General features: G+C 41.5%; 1 protein-coding gene across 1 annotated transcript in view; it reads left to right on the forward strand.

Moving 5' to 3' along the window:
• The window catches only part of ADAMTS2 (ADAM metallopeptidase with thrombospondin type 1 motif 2), a 177,581-nt gene that overhangs the window by 49,176 nt on the left and 106,353 nt on the right, over positions 1-22,052 (forward strand). Inside the window, exon 3 of the mRNA XM_032124871.1 lies at positions 16,565-16,724. Within this exon, the coding sequence (XP_031980762.1) occupies positions 16,565-16,724 (160 nt within the window). The remainder of the gene's footprint in view (positions 1-16,564; positions 16,725-22,052) is intronic.

The raw sequence follows: 22,052 nt of genomic DNA on the forward strand, positions 1-22,052 counted from the left end.
GATTTGACATTATACATCCCTAAAAGGGTTGTGTAGGGGAGGCACAATGTGCTGTTTGAAATGCCCACAAAGACAAACTCCCTGAATATTTATGTATCTTTTTCAGTGTGCAGTTCCTTATACTTGGTCAAAGAAAAGAGGAAAAACAAGTTCCAGTAAACTTATGTGTATCACTAATGAGCATTAACTCACTCAGGAGGACCTAGGTCTTATCTGTAGCGCTTAACTAAAAAGATGCAGAACAGACCAGTGGAGAACAAATGGGAAAAAAATCAGCCCATTAACTCACCTGTTGTCTTCTATAGAGCAGGAGAATGAGACCAGATCCCCATAGGTATGCACTGCATGGAGGGATGTGCTTTTTTAAGCACAGTGTCCAAGGTCTTTGCTACAGCCATGGATACTGATATTAAGAGTGGCAACTATTCTGAGTCAGGCCTTTCCAGGGAGAATTGAGAATATGGTTAATCCTTTCCTTGCTGAGAAGAGTTGCAGGCTTAGCATGACTAGTGAGTGGAGGGAAAGGTGACAGATGGGGGAGCTTCTTTAGAGGCTTCTCTATCCATGTTTTCCGTATGAATCCAACGCTTTTGAAGAACGTTGTAGTCACATTAGACAATGCAATCACATGGTCTGTGCTGATCTCTAGGGGTATATGCACTGCTTGGCCTGTGGTACTTACATTTAATGTAATAATTTTTTTCCCCATAGAATTCCCAGAGGCCTCCCAGTATCAGGCCCTGGCTATTGTTCTAGACATACATGTCAGGTAGCTGGCTGATCTTAGCCTGTGTACTTCACTGAAGAAAGATTAGGTTCAGGTTTGAAAAGCAAGTGACCTTTTCATGCATACAAATATTTGATTGTATTTCAGCTCTTTTTCAATGAAGTGTAGTTAAGAATACCTGCATGTTAATTTTAGCCCTCCATAAAATTTGTACAAGTACTGATCAAAAATGTACAAATGCCCAAGTTTGCCTTGGCTGAGAGCAAAAAAGGAATTTGAAAGTAAGTGGGTCTTTCAGCAATTTCTCCCCTATGAATCACTTGTAAAATAGGAAACCTCTCTGTTTGCCTACACCTTTCATGTGTGCCAAGTGTCTTGGTTGCTACAGAGTCACGTGCAAGTCTTGGAGAAGAACAGAGTTCCAAAGCCCAGTTTCTGCTACCTGAATTCTGTAGTTTTTGAAGTTTTGCTTTTATAGCCCCAGGACTGCTCAGGCACAGGAGCTGATCACAGAGAGCTTTGGCCATAGTGAGTGACTTTACTTTTTGAAAGGAGACGTTCAGGACAATTTTTAAGGTGTGATTTAGTTTACCCCATGAGACAGAAGCAATAAAAAAAGATGGTGGAGAAGTTGTATTAATGTTTGGTTTTTAATTGATTTCTTTCCAAGGAAGTTGAAAAGGAAGGAAATTTGAAGAGCTGCTGAAAGGAGAGTTCTGTTATCTACTTCTGTAACTCGAACTTTCCAAGGTTTGGCCAGTATTTATACATCTCTCTGCTGAGCTGTATTTTTGGCACTAAAATATTAGTTGTGGTTTGCATAATCACATGTTTCACTTCACTAGCTGCCTGCCAGAAAGCTAGAGTTATTCTTATTTTAAAAATGCAATTAATTTTAAAGAATTATGCTAATTTTTGAAAAATCTCTACAAGATGTGGAAAAAAGCAAACTTTTGTTCACTCTTGAGGGATACATAAATAGGCTTGGAGAGAGTCAAATAAAAAATAAGTAGTTTTCAGTTCCTCTGAGACCAAACTAAAATGACTTTTTTCTTTTCTTCCAATAAACTTTAAAAAAATCGGCATAAACTCTGTAAGAAAACCCTTGAAATCTTACAGAAAAATGTTGGCCTTTTCTGCTCTGCTCTTCTTCCTACCTCCTCTTTGCCCAAGGTAGGAGGTAGATCCCGAAGACTGTTTCTGTCAGAGCTATTGTTAAGTGTCATTACCTTTAGTGACCAGTTACAAATACAACACATTTGTGAATGAGTGTAGGTGTTACTGAGTGGATGAAAAAGTTGGTTCATGCTAAGATAATTTGGTTCCCATGAACACAGTGATGCGTTTATAACCAAGGATGTGTTAATATGTTTAAAGTTTTGTCCGTATTAATATTGGCTGATAAAGCAAAGAGATCCCAAATGTAATGTTGTGAGGATCACGAGTCCGGTGTAAATCCAGGAGGAGTCTGAGCTCTGGGAACACAAAGGTGTTTTAAAAATCCCTTTCTTCTACACAAGTTTCTTTCCCAAAGCAAGACCTCAGGGCTCATTAACCTTCCTTATACTTCCTCTCTTCCTCCTCTGGGATTATCTCCATGGGTTGAAAAATGACATCTCTTTCTCCATGTTAATTTATCATGTTTCTAATGGGTATTAGCCCAAATGGAAATCAAAAATGTGTATCTGAAAATTCCTTACTGAATTGAGGTGGCCTGAAGTATTTTCCTACAGTCACTCTGAAATGGGATGGTGAGTTTGTGGAGGAGGAAGAGGAAAGGCTCCTTCAAACACACCTCTGGTTGCTGATGTGATCAGGTGGAAGTGTGAACTCATCATCTTCTTTCTTTTGAGGCACTTGTGCCCAGAAGAAATCTGGACTGCTAACTGAGGAATAACCCAGAGTTGCCACTGTGGGCAGTCTGTGTCTGTGCTTTGTGGGCACATGAGAGCCCACCTGAGGAACTGAGTGGGTCCTGTCTATAAGCAATGATGTGACCTGGCCACAGCAGGATATTTAAAGACTGTTTCATCCATCACTAGTCACAACTTTCAGGGATGGCTTGCTCCAGGTGTCTGCCACCACAGCAGAGCTTTTGGCAGGCCAGGGGTTAATTGTCACTGCTTGTGCTCTCTTCAGAAGCTGTGTGATCCCAGTCTTCTTTCATGAGGCTATCTGGCCTCTGGCTTTCCAAGATGGAACAGGTTCCTTCCACAAACTGTAATTCTGACTGATGGGAGACTGCTTAAGAAGTTGAAATATGGCTAAAAATGACAGTACTTATCCCCAGGCTCTTCTGGGAGTGTCAGCATTCTTGTTCTTTTGTTCTTCTAGTTCTCCCTACCTTCCCTTGCACTTTATGCTTTCCCAAGGTTTGTTATTCTTGAGGACCTGGGAAGAAGATGCCTATTGGTGTTTGATCCTTGTGCTGCCACCTGGGAGATGCCATGTCTGTGCCCATTCATGCTGCCCATGGGCCAGTTTGGCTCCAGGGGATCTGGAGAGTGTCTGGTCCTGTCCCACTGCCAGCTGATGGCCACAGCATTTCTGTCCTTGGCTTGCAGAGGTACAACTCACCAAGCAGCTGTGAGCGGAGCAGAACAAAGTGATCACATTTGTCCATTTACTAAAGCAAATCTGAGCATTGTGCCATCTGTTCTGCAGTGACATGAAACCCAGAGATCTCTTTGGAAAAGGCAGAGAATACGTTCAGGATCTGTGGAAAAGATGGATGTGAAAGTAAGATGCTGAGGTTTGTTAGGAGTGTGGATAACACCAGAACAGACCAAATACAACAAAATAAACACTTGAAGTAGCAAACACAAGAAAGAAAACTGCCTTCAAGTAGGGGAAAACACAACATTCATTGAATTTTTCTCTTGCATCTTCCCCACTGCCTTTCATACATGGTGCCATTTTTTCCCAGTGATTCTACTCAGGAGAGCAGTTCTGGAGGGTATTTCACAGCTCAGAAATGCTGTGACAGTGCAGGAGCCCACAATGCCTCACCCTTCCATGCCAGTGAGGGGGACTGGACCCTCCTGGCTGATGAGAAGCCCCAGACATCTCAGGGTGACACTGGCTACCCCAGCCTAGCATTGGGCCTCCTCTACCTGCTGCCAGAAGTCACAGCTGTGATCCGAAGCACAGCTGTGTGTCGTTTTTCAAAAGCCAGGAAGGAGAATTGCAGACTGTGTGAAAAATGATAAAATCTGGAAAACTTTTTAAAACAACCTTTATAACTTTGTGAGATTCCTGCTTCCTGAGAGTTCAGATGAATCCCATGAAAGTCGAATTGTGTTAAGCTTCTTGTTGAAGTGCAATGGCTGGACAGGGCTGGTGGCCATGCTGGTGGCTGTGCTGGTGGTGAACAGTTGGCAGAGAGGGTTAACCAACTCCTTGTAGCAGAGTAGAACACGGACAGCGTGTAATGAGGTATCCCACACCTCTTCTGCTTTGTAAACTGAGAATCACTGTCTGGTTGGAAGTGACTCTCATGCTGAGAGCTGCCTGGAGCATGAGGTTTTTCTGGTAGGAGTGAAAAGGGCACCATTTGGATCATGCTCTGGACTTGGTCTCCAGGACATTTGGTTTCCCATCTCTGCCACAGAGTTCCTACATGTCCTTGGCCAAGTCATCCAGTTTACCCTCATCTCATTTCCCCAGTGAGGAATGGGGGACTGCTTTCCTCCAGCACGGCGCTGTGAGGCTCCGAGGAGCTGGCAGTTACCATAGAGATGAGAGACTTAAATAGAATTTGAAACCTGTTGAAGGAGAGCTGGAAACCTGACAGTGTTACCAAAAGAGCAGCTTGGCTTTGGCTGTGTTGCGTGGGGCAGCTACAACAGGTTGTAAAGCTGTCACAGTAGGTGTAAGTCCTGTGAAACCCAGGTCAGCTGGAAGACTGACTTGTAAAAACAAAAAGCTACTAGCACAAACTCAACCCGTAAATATGAAGCAATATCACTAGTTAAATAAATAAACTAAAAGAGATTTTCCCTTTAGGATCCTCTGGGCATTTTCATTTAATGAAGTCTTTTGGTCTGGCAGGAGTCCAAGACCAAGAAGTCCAGACCTGCTTCTGTTCTTTCTGGGGCACCCTGGAGCTTCTGAGGCTCCTCACTGTTTGTATTAAAGGTCTTTAATTTGCTGTAAGATGTCAGCTGGAGAATAAAAACTGTAGAGTTACTCTGTGATTTGTTTTAGGCAGGGGGAGGCAGGGGAAAGCATATTTAATCTAATTGATGCTCTCTTTATTGTGAAATGAAGAGATGACTTTCAGGTAGTCCTTATTACACCATTAATTGTCCTTCTCTGTCCTTCTCATTCATGTTAAAACAAATATTTAACGTTTTCAGTCTCCCTGCTGAAATGAAGATGGTTTTGAGATCCTGGTCACTCCCATTCAACTTCTTTGGAAATATTTCAGTTTGGTTGTATTTGCAGGCATCCTGCATCCAGTGTTTTCAGTGCAGCTATAGCACTGACTTGTGTAACAACAAAACAATGCCATCTGTCTTGTCTTTTTTTATCCCATATTTAAATATACTTTTAAAATTTTTTCTGTTTTGGTGCTGACTTTGTAGAGTGAGAGTGAAGGGAAATCTTTCTTGAACTTGCTGCAATAGTTGTCCATCCCTCACCTGAGTTGGAAGTAGCTAATTTAGGGCTTAGTAAGATGCATAGGTGGTTAAATGTTTCTAACAAAGCATTTCAGTTTTTTGTCAGCGTTATCTTTCATTTGACAGGTTCCTGTGCATTCCTTCCCTGATTTTTCACAGTTCTCTCTCTTGGGCTCTTGGTAGTGCTATCTCTAATCTAAATTGTGTAGCTAGCTAGCAGCAAATTCAAAGTGGAAATGGGAGGATTATGTTGACCTCCTTTGTAATTTTTCAAAAACATTTGGAAATTCATTGTGAAACTCAGTGGCTCACTGGTGGCGTGGCCGCAACTCACCGCCAGTGTGTAAGTTCACCTGTCTGTGGGATAAGCATGAGTTGGTTGGAACCTCTGTTTTCTGGATGAGGCATGTTTCCTGTCAGGCCCTGGATGCCTCCATGTCACTGCTGGTTGTCCTCAGTAGCACCCTTGGTGCCCTCAGCTGTTTTGTCCTGTGCTGGATATTTGGTCCTCCTCTAGACAGGACTTAGAGAGACGATTGGAATAACTGACTTCAGTTTGAGTGGTGGAGTAGGTACATATTATCTGATAACTTTTTTGTGAAAACTAACGATTTTTGCATTTATAGACGTAGATAACTGGCACCCTTACTAGAATATTTCCTCTGACCCAGATTCCTGGCTTTTAGTTCTTGTAACTGTACTTCGACCATTGACTTTGAAAAGTTTTTAAGCATTGTTGTTGGCTCAAGAACTACAAACGCTTTTGTTTTGTTTTGTTTTGTTTTTTTCTCTCTGCCTAGTAATCTGAGTAATATCTTTTTAGTTATAAAACAATCCCATGAGATTTTAAAGGCAACTTCAAATAAGAAATCCACATCATTTTATAGCAGACATGTAAATTATAGAAACCACGCCACCTCTTGAAGAACTTCCTTAATATCTTCTATAATAATAGTATTGTCCAAATAAACACACACCAGTTGTAAACTTACCAGAATGTGTGGTGGTGCTAACCCAGCTCTACTGGTGTGAATACATTAGCCCACTGACATATGGTGTGTAATTTGATTTCTAGTAGTTCTGAAAGATTTACAGGCTGACTTATGCTTCTTGCTTTGCCTTTATTTTCCATACTCTTTTATGCTCCTTTACAGGCTCCATTTGACTCAATGTATGTTGTGTCAAACTTCCAACTACCTGTGTGCTGCTGTGTATTAATTTCTATTTATTTTGGGAAAACAGACACTTTTCTTTAAACTTTTGCCGTAGACTATAGGTGCTTTTCCAAAATGAAACATTACTACCAGTCTACTTTCTACTGCAACACTCACGATTTTTTCAGGTTTCTACCGTTATTATCGAACTGTGGTTTTGTCCTTCAGAGTTTTGTCTGTGTAATTTAAATCCTTTTGTGCTTCTTGGAGTATGGTGAAAAGTTTATGGTTACTGGAGCCATAGTCTAAGAAACAGAGGGAACATTCTTATTCTTAAATTCACACAATATTAAATTGTTTTATTAGTAGCTGCAACCTTGGAAAGAGGAGAAAAATATCTGGAAAAACACAAACAGCAAAAACCATAAAAAAATGGAGGTGATCAAAATGAGGGAAAGAAAATCCCACGAGCCACACTGTGTTTGATTAGATGTCCATGTGAGGCCTTATCTTGTCTTCAAAACCAACCAGTAGTGAGTGATTATCTTTGTGTCTTAACCTAGCTCATGTTTGACACTGTTTTTCCAAGGACATAGATCAGCAACTACTGACGAGCTCCCTGAGCCTGTTTTGGACTCAGCTGATGTTCTGTACTTTTTCCTCTGCAGAAGTCTGCTAAAGTGTCTTTGTTATTGTACGATGCCTAAACCTTGGTCCTTGGACTGTAGGTACTAGTGCAGTGTAAACAATAAGGTTTGGTAATTTAAAGATGTTTGAGGACAAGTTTTGAGCTGGTTTTGCATAAGACTGCCTATAACATTGCTGGCTAAAATTTTTTGTCAGAGTATCTTTTTTTGTTTGTTTCCTGGTATGTCCAAGCTTTTCTCATCAGCAATTCTTACTCTTTCTATGCTTTCAGATCTTGGAGAGTTATCATATGCCTCCCTTCGTCTTTGTCATCCAGACAAATAGTGCACATTAATTCTTTGATTTAATCCTTCTTAATAAGCCTGTTCCTCCAGGGATTAATTATTTTAGTTTCTGTACTGTATCTTGCACTTTGTTGACATCTTGTACTGGGAGCCTACGACTGAGTGCAGTATAAAATTGAAAGCTCATCTCTCATTAGGTTTTCGTGCTCTCATTTGAAAAACTGTTTTCCAAGTTCATTTCTCCAGTACAGGGTAAGAGAAAGAAGGTCAAAATAAGCCTGGCTATAGGATGTGAAAAGACAAAAAGCCCCAGCTGCAGCAATCTTTTGTTACTTTTGTTTTCCTGTACTCTTACGGGCATCCTGTTAGAGTAAAGCTTGCATTTAGCAGAGAAGGACCCTGTCTGATTTCCAAGCCACGAATCCAGACCTGTGGCTGGATTTGGGTTATGAGCTGTTGCATGGAACAGTGCAAAGTGTGTGTGAGATGCTCTCGCCCAGGTGGGAGTTTTCACCTGCTGGGGGTCTTGCTTTCCCTGTGGTAGCAAATGTCAGAGGCTGCAGATCAGGGGCACTGGGTTCTGCCAAGGGCACAACTTCCTAGGGTGGGGGTTTTGGGGTGAGCTCCCTGAACCTGCCCACAGTGTGGCTGTGTGGGCACTGGGGCTGCTGTCCCAGGGTGGGGTGGCACTGGGAGGAGCAGGAGATGGGAATGGCCCCGGCCAGGGCTGGCTCCTGCTGCCCTGCAGCTTGTGCTCTGTAGTTCACACACTCCTCTGGAATGTGAAATGCTGCTGCACAACATCTTCCTAAGGGAATAATCAGGGTTTTTATAAGATAATTTGAAATTACTCTAAATGCTGAGTTTCCACTCAGATGAATTTAGTATATTAAGCTTTTTTTTAGTATAGTAAACATTTTTCTGCAGTTTTCTGTGGTCTGGATTTTTTTATCTGTTTACCATAGCAAAGACCTGGACTCTGTTTCCTACCCATTAATGGATCTGCAGAGTGTTTTTGGGAGGCTGCAATGGCGCTTTGGTAAAAAGTCTTTGGCCTGTCTTATATAGAGCATCAGACTAAACTGCTTTAGTACTTATGAATCCATTTATAAATTCTGGCCTTGAGATTTATGAATGTGACACCCATTGACTTAAGTGGGTGGTGATTTGTGCCTTAAGCAAATATATTTTTGAAAAGAAACTTGTGTAGCAACTGTCCCATTTTGTGAGAGTTTAGCTGAAGAGCTTTCCAGTTGGACTTGTTTTGTTTTCTTGCAGAATGTCAATTAAGTTTTATTGCTGAGGGTAGGGCTCAACTATGTGTTTTGTCAAAGTGTCCTCAGAAATGCTTTATTTCAAATGGTTCTGTGTGTCAAAATCGGGAAATTTAATATTTTCGGATCTTGCTGTTAGCAAATTCATGGATTTGATGTTCCTGCTTTTCCTTTGGAAAGATTAAAGTTGAGAAACTCTGTTTCAGGGCACTGCAATTACTATTCCCTGCTTGCAACAACAGCAATCAAGTTTACAATCCCCTGAGTCTGCAAGATCTGCCACATTTATCATTTTCATTCTTAACAGCTATTTAATAACTCACCTCTTTCCCACTTGGAATTACACATACCTGTGGACATTAAGCCTAGAGAATTTCCAAAATGTTCTTGCTTATGCATTATTTTAGCTAAAGGAGCTTCTTGTCTCTATTTGAAAAGCTACACAACTGTAACACTTTTGCATCTGGGCTCATTGGAGATGAAGTTCCTACTGGTGGTTGTGGAGGTGTCCCAAAGGCGGAAGCCAACCTGGCAAAGGTGCCAAGCTATTTCCTGCATAGCAGCTGCAGGCAGATCTGCTCTGAGTTTGCCTGCTTCAGAGCCTCTGCTGTACTTTTGCAGGCTGTGCTCTGCAAAAGGAGTATCTGTGTCAAATACAGAAAGTTGTGGGTTTCTATATTACCTAAACTTGTTGAAAATGAGATTTATCTCTTGGAATCTTTGAGGATTTCTAGGTGAGAGGCTGCTGGGATGAGGCAGGTTGTGGGGGACAGAGGTAGGAGATTTACTGGAAGGAATTGCTTGGGGCTACGCTCTGGTCTGCTGCTGCTGCTGGCCCTGGGCAGGCGCTGAGTGGCAGAGGTGAGAATTTGGTAATTTTCTTGTAAAGGCAGAGAAGCTGAGAGCAATGTTTTTAGCATTGCTCACTGGTGAAAGCCAGGCACTTTTGGTTGGGACCCTTGTCTTGAAATCTGTTGGCATTGCTTTATGAAATCACTTTAATTGTGTCTGTTTTCTCGATGGTTCACTGCGAATGAGACACAGTCTGTCTCACTATTGTGTCTCTTAAAAACCACAGAAAACCCTTTTGAGTTTCTAACATGAATTATGCCATACAACTGCAAGATTTGGGTCCAGATTCCCATCTGCTATAAACTAATGCAGCTCTCTTAACTTCAGGTTATATTGGCTCAGATTTGTCCCCCTGCTGTTATCAATCACACCTGCAATTGTGTAGTGACTAAGCTGGGCTCCGGGGACAAAATTTTATTTTTGGTAGCAGTGGAAATTTGTAGATGCATGAATGGATGGATGCCCATCCTCCCTTGAGCAACAAGGAGTGTGGAAAGCAGCTTGCCATGAAAGAGCTCCTAGCAGCAATAGCTCCTGTATGGTGCTATTCATTAGTAGTTCTCAAAGTGCAGTAAAAATGTGACCTTATCCCCATGCAGAGGGTAAATGGGGGCCCTGAGGAACACACAGCCTCCATAGGGTGACCCAGAAGGCTCTGCCTCTCTGTCAGTCTGGCTGTGTAACACCTATGTGTCTCCATAATTATTCACCCCCTTAATTTTTTTGAGGATATGTGTAAATAACATGACTTAACTGCAAACAAACTTGAAAAAAAAGCTGAAAAATACTAACAGTAACATAAAATATATATGATCAGTTGAAAACTTTCTTCCCCATCCAGCCTGGGCCTGAATAGATCAGTGTAGATTGAGAGCAGCAGCAGAATCCAGCACAATAAATGCCAGTATGTTCCAAATATTTGCCACAATTTCTTCAGTACCTCCTTTCACTTTAAAGGAATTTGCAGCACTGCACAATTCTTCCTCTGCAATGCTTCAGTTGTTGGAGGCATGTTCTCAAAGAATCAAATGCAAATATGACATAAGAAGGTTTTGGGGGTTTTTTTGCATTGTTGTCTACATGAATTAAGCTGAATGGAAGTAAAATTCCAAATGCATCTGTTCCTGAATCAAGGTACTGTGTGATTGAGAATGAACACATTTCAGGAGGGAAAATGTTGAGAGATCCCACTTGGGCAGGGATGAGTTTGGAAGGTCTGTGTCATGCCCTTAGCTCTGCCACAGACTTCCTGGGTAAACTTATTCCAGTCATTGGAGCTCCTGGTGCATCAGGTCCATTCCAATGTAATTGAGCAGAGAGTATTTTTGTATTTGGCTTTCGTGTTGGGAGGACACATCTGTTGTTGTTTGGATAAAGCATATTCCTGTGGCTCTAAGACCTAGAGAAGGATCATGAAAGTAACATGTGGGATTTGCTTGCAAATTCTCTGCTCTGCTGGTGTCCCTTCGGTCAAATGTAGAGCAGTTGTGTATTTAGGATACAGACATGTTGATATAGACATGGAATAAGACTTTATCCAATATCTTGTCCTAAAAATACAAATGTTTTCCCTTTCAAGTCATCTACAGAGTATTTTTGGCAGCTCTACATTTAAATGCAAGTCTCTCTCAGATTCTCTGTGAATTGGTTGTTGGGAGAATCCCATATTGCCAGTTCCCGTCTGGAGTATTCACTGGCATTGCAGGGAGTGCAAGCTCACAACCCAGACACTGAGGATAAATATCAGATAGTTTGTACCTCATGTTTCTCTCAAGAAAATAGTCTGTATTTCAACACTGTATTCAGGATTTGTTCATGCACAGGTATGTAATTTGGCTAGTTACCTCTTTCAGAATCAAATACTAAAAAAAATTAGAGCTTTCTCTCTTGACAGAAATGCTGTTTCTAAGAGTTTCTGAAATACTGTTTTTGTAGGTTACTGATTTAATTAATTAACCAGACAGTGGATTTTTTAAAATATTAATTTCAGGTCTGTCCACATTTAATTTTATCTTCCTATCTGTATCATGTGCTTGGACACTGGGACATAAATCTGCCTTTATATGGCAATGAGAAAGTTTGTAAAGCTGTACTGATGAGGAAGAGAATGAACATTAATTAAACTTGTGTTTGCAGGATGGGCTGAGGCTCTGGAGTCCTGAAGCAGCCGCTGGATGGGTTACTTCATTACAGCCCAGAACAGGGAGCTGTGATGTGAATGGCAATGAGGAGACAATTAAGTCGCTCACCAAGTGCAGAGCCAGAGAGACATTTAATTATCCACAGGAGTGAACGCTCCCAAACCTGGAGTTTTCTGTAGATCTAAATATGCCAGGCAGTTTTTCTGTCAAATTAGGCTTCTGAAGAATGTCTTTAGAAGTGCAAGAGGGGCAGCGGATGTCGAGATGGGAGAAGAAGCCTGCTGTTCAGCTGAGCTCTGTGATGTGGTGGCAAAGCGCTGGCAGATCTCCTGGACTGGAGAGGAGATCTCCATCATGTGGGATGGGATTAGTGTCACTAACCTGGGCAGAAAGCCCATGTGGCTGCGGCCATTGCCAGTCTGTGTAGATCCTGTGGTCCTTGAAAGCCTTGGGAGGTGGTCTCCAGGGATGCACAGAAGCCCTGTTACCCTCAAAAGAGATTAGTGGAATTCTAGACCCCAACTCCGTGTGATGCAATGGACTCATTTGTGGCTTATCAGCATAATTCGTGTCATAGTTGGACAGGACAGTCACTCTCAGTCTTCCTTGTGCATTTTCTTCTGTGTGGTTTTCACTTCTAAATAACCCTCTTGCTAACCTTAGCAGAGGTTTTGATTCTCTGATCTGCCGATTCCTTTTGATTAAGTGTTTTCTGCTCTAGTCTTTAATGCATATTAATGAGTGCCAAGAAGTGCTTGACTTGAGTAATTTGCAGCTGGGATCTAAAAGCCCTTGGAAGGAAGGCCTGGGGATGTCCTGCTTTGGGAAATAGTGGGATATTGTAGGCTCTTTGCTACAATTTGGTGCATTTCGAAGGCAAATACTTTTTCTATTAATTTATATTTTCATTAGTCACAGGGCACAGTTGCTGCTGCCATTATCAATATTCCCATATTCAGCTTAGTTTAAAGTTAAAAGTCCGAGAAGAAGAGGGGAAGAGATAAGAGCTTAGTGGTTTTTTCCAAAATTGGACTTCCTTTCCACGGAGATGCCCAGTTCCATTCCTGATTCTGAATTGCACAGTGTGAATGTGGCTGCAAGGTGGTAGTGCAGGGTGAGCACTTCTAATCCATAATGCCAGGGGGTACAACATTCCTGGGATGGGTGGCAAGCAGTATAGGATAGAAAAACACTGCTGCTAGCAGGTACTTTTAAGCTCTTAGTTTGTGGAAGCACCTTCTGGGATTCTGTTCAGAACTTTTGGGGAAACTGGTAGCTGAAAGACTGATAGCCTGTTTTCACATCTTGTGGAGCAAATGTCCAGATGATGACGGTCCAAGAATTTTCTGAAGCCTTTGCAGTCCAAGGGAAGGCACAGGTGTGCTCAAACAGTACAGCATTTCTGTTTGTCATCCAGAGGCATTCTCCAGGAAACTGCAGCAACTTTAATGCTCTCTGTTGTCATCACAAACTTGGTGGTTGTCTGACAGTTGTCTTGGCATGATGGGCTGGCACAGGAGTGATGGCAGCTGTGGATAAGAACAGGACTGATGAATGGTGAAGATGAAGGATGTGAACTAACCTCTGCTGCCTTGTTTGCTGCCCTATTGCTTGCTTGGCTGTGCACAACACTGGTGTTGAGTTGATGACTAAAAGCAATCTCCCTTTCATGGGGGCTTTTTGAGGGTGTTCTGAGTAGTATCAGAAAAAATGCATTAGGCAATTCATCTTGAGCTTTTCATGTTCAAAGTATTTGACCAAAAGGACCCCCAAATCTGGCCTTGTAATTATCCTGCAAGACTGTTGTTATGCTGGTTCAGAGGTGGAGAAATGGAAGTAAAGAGGTTAAATGTCTTGCTCAAAGCAGTAAGGAAATGTGTGGTGGAGACTTTCAGGAGCCCCACGTATTTCTTAATGAATCATTTATAGCTGTGGTTATATTATGAGGCAGATGACTTGAACTGTGGATTGCTGTAGGAACTCTGCCTTGCCATCTAAATGAATTTTCTTCTTAAAGTCTGAAACAGCCATTCTTTCTTATTTTATTTTATTTCATGACAATATGTTGGCTTATTCAAAGACTGTGCAGGAAATGCAATATATAAAAGTATAAAATTTTTTACGGTTCAAACATACATTCTTTCCTAATAATTCTGAACAAAAATAATTGATGTGTTTCTCAGCACTAAAGGAAAAGAGAAATTCCAGTATAGTCCAGGATTAAAATGAGAAAAGGAATATGCAGCCATGCAGGGCCAGGAGTTGGGCTTTGATGGTCCTTGGGGGCCCTTTCAGATGAGGAGATTCCATGATTCTCTGTTTGAAGGTCCAATTCCTTCCTTTCTGCACCCAACAGAATTAGGGGGGATGCTGCCATGGGGATTTACAGAGTGGTGTCATGTCCATCCAAGAAGCAGAGTGTGGAATGAGAGCACCTGATGATGTCCTGCTCTTTTGCAGCTTCCAGTGCCACATGAATTGCCCTGCACGCAAAAGGGCCAGTACCAGGCACAATGATCTACAGGAAATGTCAGTATTTAAGCACTGTTTTATGTCTTGGGATCCAGCATTCAAATATCTCTTTCAGTTGCCACCTTCATCTTCTCAGGGAGGAGAATTCACTCTGACCAACTGTTTTCATTTCCAAAAGGCCACCATGCCTTGGAAGCTAAAGTTCACCTATAACAGTTCTTCTGTCGAATCTGTTCAACTACTGATTGCAGAAGTTGCTTATCTGTTAATTTTCTTAGAACATCTAAATTCCTCCAAACTCATACTCCCTGCTGCACAAAGTGTACAGCAGCGTTTCCCCCTGTATCCTGAATTATGATCTACATTCCAAACTAAGGTCTGGCATTAGCTGCTTAGTTAATATTAGGCTTAATGAATCCAAAAATACATAGGAACATGTGCACAACCATGGCTTTTTTTTTGACTTGCAGAAGCCAAAATCACATATTTTTCACATCACAGTCAAGCTCCCAGTATATTTCTCCTGGGTGTGCATATGGCGTGTGCATTGTAACCTGTGCTGTTGAACTTGCAAATGCTTGTTCCTTCTTGATATTTAGTTGTGCACTTATCATAAAAAGATTTCCAAATTTTTTGATATAATATTTAATATCCAGAAGAAGTATGCGTGTAGTGCAATTGGAATAACATTAAAAGGAGAGCAACATCAAGTCTGAATTTTTCATGTATGCCACTTTACAGTAAAAGATCAGTTGCTGTCTCTTTGGGTTCAGCACATATTTTCTTGGTTGTCTTGGCTTCCTTGAGCTGCTGAGCCTGTCTCACCTTTTCTGTGTCTGATGTAGAATCTAAATTAGATAAGAAGAAACAGGACATGATTTCAAATTCAGTTTCCTCTACACAGGCAGGATGGCATCAGCTTAAATTGCTTCAATATAATTTTGCTTCTTTAATCCTTCCTCTTCAATCTGTTTCTGTATACATTATATATATGAATTCTGGGACTGGAAATCTTGCCTAATGTAAGTTAAGACATGACAAATGAACCTGACATTTTTCCAAGGAGGGAACCAGTGAACATACTGTATTTATAGCAGTAGGAATGTAGTTTGCTGCTTGTAGAAGAAAATTATATGTTGTATGAGAACTTTAGTGCTGGAATATGATAAGTGTGTTTAGATGTACTTGTTTCAAGAGAGGGTACTGGGTTCAAAGGAGCCAAACTGGTTCCTCTGGGAGCTTGAGGTAGGGCTTCACTGAACAGGGGATTTAGGTTCCCAGAAGTTCAGATAGCAGGATGGAGAGTGTCACAGGGCCAAGTTTGAAACTGCAGTGTCTCCAGGATCATCACTGAGCAGAGCGGGAAAGAACTGGATGAAGGAGCTTATGAAGTTGGATCTGGAACAATTTCATTTGTGTTAATAGTAAGACTTTCTGTCTGCAAGCTGAGAGTTCACTAGCTGAAGTTCTCAAACACAGATGTACCAACATGCAGAAAAAATTGATTCAAGCCAACCATCTCTGCAAGCAGCTCTTGGCTGCTGTGACCTCCTGCAGTTGGGCAGGACTGCAAGACGAGACAAGCCCAGGTGATCCAGGTGCCAAGTTGTTTCACCTGAATAAAGATGATGAAAAGTCCTTTTATTTTTTAAAGTTTTCAGTCTTTATGAGGGTTTCCCCTGAACACAATGAGAATTGCTTGGATGAGGTTCCTTTGAGGTGCTCTGTAAAAGTGCAAATTTCTTTTTTCATACCAGGGTATCTGGTCTGGTCTGAATAAGTTTGGGGTTTTTTTAGCAATGCACAACTGACACTCAAACTAGTTGTGGCTAATTCTTGAAAGATTATTTTGTTGGCTGAACACTTTGTGTCAAGGGGGAAATAATCACAAAGCTTAGGTGCCTGAATGTAAGATGTAGTGTTTTTCTATCTTGCTTCTAAACAGAAAGGCTGACTCTACATCTTTTGACTGTTGAGCTGCACATTAGGACCAGCTTATGGCATTGATCTGATCCTTGATTCAACAGAAATAGTAAACACTGGAGTGGTCTGGGCCTGATGGATAGCTAAGGTCATAGTAACTCTCACTTTAGCTGTTTTTTTAATCAAGAGGGTTATTTCCTAGACAGATTCTTAGACCTATAGTTGGCTCACGTGGCTCAAGGAGAAGTCCTTTTGGTTCAGGGTTGTACCTTTTGTCCTTTCTTGTCAAGTTGGGAAAATGATGCTTCGTTTTGCTCGAATAAAGAATTCACCTGGTTTCCTCTCTGCATCCTAATTGCTCTCTAGAGAGCACTAAAGTGTGCTTAAGCATATTGTAACTGTTTACTCCCAGCCTCTGCTGTATGTGCAGTAATGCAAAGTGTTCAATCTCTGCCCTGTCGCTGCAGGCTGGCATGATTCGCACGGACAAGGACGAGTTCTTCATCGAACCCCTGGAGAAGGGGGCCCAGGAGGAGGAAGAGGGAGGAGGCAGAACACACGTGGTCTATCGCAGAGCAGCTGCCAAGAAGCAGCTTCCTATTGAGAACGTGGATACCGTGTACAGAGGTAAGGCAGGCTGTGGGATAGTGTAGCTGAAGGCATGTAGCCAATGTGTTCTGCTACCTCTGGCTTTTTTATCCTTCAAAGTGGAAATGTGTTCTCCCTCCAAGGAGGGAAAGGTATGGAAGGGGTTGAACGTTTTGGATGGGCTAAGCAAACATCACAGCAGCCAAAACCGTCTCCGGGATGGTGGCCCTGGAGTTTCCTTGGCTCCAGAGATGGCCAACATAAAGTTGTGTGTCTCCCCGAGCCCTGGGTCAGAGCAGAGGAAGGAGAGGGTGGGTGACACAGCAGTGCAGAGGTGGCTGTGCCTGCTGGGACAGGTGGCAGTGCTGGCTTTGCAAAGGCTGTGTTGGAAGGTTGCAACAAGGATGCCAAGTACATGGTACATGGGCTTCATTGACAGTGTCTTCACTGGGCCGGATTAGTCCCAAAAGGAAAATAATGGTATCTTCAGTATGAACACAAACTTTCTTGATTTATTTATGTGTTGCCAAGTGTGGAATTTAATGTACTAAGTATGTGATAGACAGTGATGGAATAACAAGAATTAAACATAAACACCCATTCTGTGTAGTGTTTTCTATTCCTCTGATAACTGCTTGGTTATTGCACCTTTTTTTCTGAATAAATAAGGGATGCAAATCTGCTAAGTGGATGTTTTGACAGCTGATGTTAACACTGAAATTAACTGGGTCATCTGAGTGGAAACAACAAAATAGCTACATTTTTGTTCCAAATGTGTGTACCAAACTGCAGAGTTATTTGTCACTCATACCCTAGTATTATCCTATTTCAGTATAATGGGGTTTCAAATATAGGAAGGAAGGAACAGAGAGCCACAGGGGTGAGGCACTGAAATTAGGGCCACATGAACGATATAAATTTCTCAGTGTTCAGGTTGGAACAAGGATTAAAAAGAAAGCAAACAATAGCATTCAACCAACTTTTTTCCTCCACTTCAGAAATGACCCATGAATTTTGTGACTGACACAGTGCTTTGCTGGGTTCTTCTGGTTGCCTTTGTACTCACTGTGGAGCAGAGCTGCGTATTGCAGGAGTCTGAGTGTCACAATCCCAGAAGGATTGGATGATAGGTATGATGGAAGTTGCTCTATTAGTAGATGTTTATAAAATTATTGCATGTTGGGAAAATACCCTCTGCTCACTGTGTTTCCTCTTAAACAAAAGAGACTTGATGTTGTTCACACCTTATGGCAGTATTTTTGGTTTTGGATGGTAAATATTCCTCAGGAGTAGGAGTCTGGTACACAGAAAAGCACAAACTGTACATCAGCTTCAGTTACTGGCACCTGGTACCTGCTTGAGGAGGCTCAGCAGCGTCTGAGGTGCAGCCTGTCCCTGGCAGCAGAGCCACATGCCGTGTCTGATGCCACCAGACTCGGTGTCTGTCACCTCCCCTGTGTCAGGGCTGGAGTTTGTAAACTCTGGTAAAAAGGCACAAAGTAATCACAGCCACCAGCCAGCACTGTGGGATTGAAAAGCAAAAGGGAGGCTGAACTCGTGCAGGCTGGGCTGAGATGCAGCAGTGACCTTGTCTGGAGCAGCAGGTGTTAGGCATAGGTAGGAATAGTTGTGATATTTCAAACTTTTAAACTAAGGGAAAAATGCTAAGGGTAGTAATCTTCCCTTCCACCTCCTCACCTTTTGATTTGTAAACTTGATTAAAGATTAGTTTTTATTTTAAAAAAACCCCACTGTTACCAAAAATCAGTAAAAATAAAGGCAGTACTGTAAAGGGGATTTTTGCCATGAAATTGTCTTTGCCTTTAACAAAAAAATTGAACAACCACTCGAAAATGGTTTGTTCTCTACTTTTTATTAAACCTGGCTTCCCACCTCTGATTGCTGTAGGCAAAAGGCATGGGCAGGATGTGCTTTCAGAAATTGTAATTTTATTTTCCACTTGTTCTTTTTCCAGAATGCATCCAGTTTTGGTTAACAAACACCAAAATATTTGGTGATTTGGCATTCATAAGCACACTCAGCTGTGTGTTTCCATAGTGCTCTAAACTGATCGATGGGCTGAGTTAGGAAATACTTAGTAGGGCACTTTCAGCATGCTGTATCTATTAAAAAAAAAAAAGAAAAGGTTAACCAAGAACACTCCCCCTCTTTCCAACATCCCTGGAGACAACTGCATTGTTGCCAAATCCCATAAATTTACATGTGATGAATTGTAACACTTGGACTATTTTTAAAGGTCCAGCCTCCAGGAATCTTATGAATATGTGATGATTTTTTTCCCCTAGGTGAGCTTCTGGTTCTTTTAACTGCTGATAAAAATTTGTAGTTTCTGGCTGTGTAAATATTTTAAGGTAATGCGTGACACAAAGTTTATGTATTCCATACTTTTTAAAACAGCATCTTTCAAAATCCCATGATATGTTAATTTAATCCCATGATTTGGGAGGGGATTGTGAGTCATGATTTTTGAATGTTTTGGTTTGGATAGATATATACAAATTCCTTATAAATATTCCTATCTCTGGCACTCTTTTCACAAGAAATAGGACAAGCTGTTCTCTCCTCAGCAAAACAGGAGATGAAGGAATTGAAAACTCCATGAACTTGGAGTTGAGAGGGTCAGTCACCATTTCAAGGTCTTGGGCCTGCAGTGGGCAGTGGGCAGTGGCTGGACCTCACATGGGACAAGGGTTTGGGATTTATTACTAAATGCAGTTATTTTGGAGGGTGGCTTGTTGAAGAACTCGATGCCCCAAGTCAATGTGCATCCCTCATGGCTGCCCAGGCAGAGAACTCCAACATGGGGCTGCAAGAAAGGGGCACAGAGGTCCCTGAGGCTGGTGGGCAGCTGAACTCCCCAAGAGATAGCCAGGACTAATGGAAGATCCATTGACTGCTTGGGAGTGTGGATTCAAAAAAAAAAAACCAAAAAAACCAAACCAACCAAAAAACCAAAAAATTGCATTTTCTGCACCATGGAAATTCTAGATTATGTCAACAGATGTGGGGAGATGGACCTGACAGCAGGGTTTTTCTAGCATTTTCCATGCACCGTTGTCTATCTTTCATACTACAATAAGAAAAATTGAGATTTTATTCCATCTGTCTAAAAATTATAAACAAACAAACAAACCCCACAACCTCCTAAACCCTGGTGTGCACCTTGTGTTATGAAGGCTCTGCTGATGTGCTGGGTTTTGAGAAGTGGAATGCGCTGGGAGAGATCTGCCCTGCCCTGATTTCAGACTGTGCCAGGTTTGCTTCTGCATTTACGTAAAACCTTATCAGAAGATAGGGAAATGTAACTACTTGTTTTGGCAACCTGACTCATTTGTTTTGACTGGTGTGGGATTATCTGGCATTTGGGGGAATCACAGAGTATGGAGTGTAATATTTCTGCCTGATCTTCCCCTCTCAAACAATGCTATTTGTTAATGTACTGGAAAAACATAAGCATCACATTTTAGGCAAGTAATAATCTTCAGCAGAGTAGTACTGTGAAAGTCTGTGTGAGCTCAGTACAAATTAGGCTAATTGTTTCAGAAAGAGAGATATTTTCATGTAGTGGCTGAAATATTGCAGGTGTGGTGAGAATAAATCGTATTTTCTCTGGCAACTGCTTTTACTGCTTGCATACATATAATAATTTATCTTCCTCTAGATAAAAATAAGCAGCATGTTGAACATATTTTAATATTTCCAGTTGAATTCCTTCTTAAAAACAGGAGAAATGTTCCTTTATAGCAGTAAAACTACCTACATAGTAGAACTGGAATTAAATAGATAAACTAGAGTGGATTGTTTTTTCTTGAAATTGCTGGGTTTTTGCTTAAATGTTCTTTGGATGTTAACTGAAGAGATGGTAAGTATTTAATTAATGGTTACGATGAGGCCTGGAAAGCCAGCTTGATTTTTGCCTCTAAAGGCAATCTGATTATCAGGCTTGTAAGATTTAATATCACGTTTCCCCAGCTAAATTACTGTGTCTGTTATGTTGATCAGCTGAGAGGAAATGATTATATTAAAACTTCCTTAAGGTTTGCCTTTTCTCTAAAAACCATTGTTTAAATACAATGCTCTGAGTTTTATTGTATTACTTGATTGATGAGAAACAGAAACTCAGCTTTAGTGACAGTTTTATTTACTGTGCAGATGAAAGATGACCTTAGCCAAGAACAGTTTATTACTGTTGAAGACAGTAAGGTAACTCCCCAAATGTGTTTAAACCAGAAAGTTGTTGTTTCTGTGAGTGCCAATTAAATCCCTTGGAATGGCCAAATGCAGTCTGACACAAGTCCCATCATGAATAGCTCCAGGCTGACAGGGTGGACAAACCCACAGCCTCTACTGCAGACTTGTGAGCCCTTCCCATGGCAATACTTGGGATTGCTGGAGGTCAGACCTGCAGAGGGGTTGTGCCTTGGTGCTGAATGATGTGATCATTTAATGTGACCCCGTGACGTGCTTCCTGGGGCAGACCCCATACTTTTTTTTTTTTTTTTTGGTGAATTTTTCAACTGTTTCCTTTTTTTACATTCAGGGGTTCTAAAATCCGCCTGGCATAAGCACATGCCAATCAGGTAAAAAGACAGAAATAATTTGCTGCTTCTACTCAATAGTGGTAGCCAGCCTCTTCCTGACAGACCCAAACCTCATCAGAGCAGAGCTGGTCCTCAGTCCTGTCACTGGCATCCCCTGGCCCTCCACGATGCAAAAGGACAACACTCTTTGACTTTTAGGAACCCTGAAAAGTTAGGGGCCAATTCAGCAGGAGAGAAACCCATGTAAATTTAAGCTGAACAACCCCACTCTAGAAGTTTTTTGAAAAGATGAAAGTTAAAAATATGATAAAGTTGTAACAACTCGCCAGAGCTTTGCAGGTTTTGGAGATGATATTTCAGAGGAAGACTCCTCCATCATAGTCCATCAAACTGTCAATGCCATTGATTTACTAATGTATTTAAATTACTCTTTAGAAACCAACATGCATCTGGTGTATATTTTTCTGGATTGCCTGAAACGACTCAGATTGGCTGCTGGCTGGCCGGTTGCCATTCTAATTTACACAAACTTTCCTGGTTACCTTTGCAGGGGAACAGTTTCTTCAGGAAACTGAAGTTTCTCCAAATCCAATCAATATTTCCTCTGAGCCTGCACTCTTGCTGATTAATTACTGTTCCCTTATTTTGCAGTCAGTAAGACTCTGATGACAATATTTTTTGTCTCCTTCCTACATGATCTGTGCATGATAATTACATCTGTCTTTCTCTCCTGTCTTGGGTTTTCTCTGAATTCCACATTTCAGGTTCATGGGGATTTCTGGTAAGAGGAAGATTGAGAATTCAG

Source organism: Corvus moneduloides, chromosome 15 (genome assembly GCF_009650955.1).
Source record: "Corvus moneduloides isolate bCorMon1 chromosome 15, bCorMon1.pri, whole genome shotgun sequence".
NCBI lineage: Eukaryota > Metazoa > Chordata > Aves > Passeriformes > Corvidae > Corvus > Corvus moneduloides.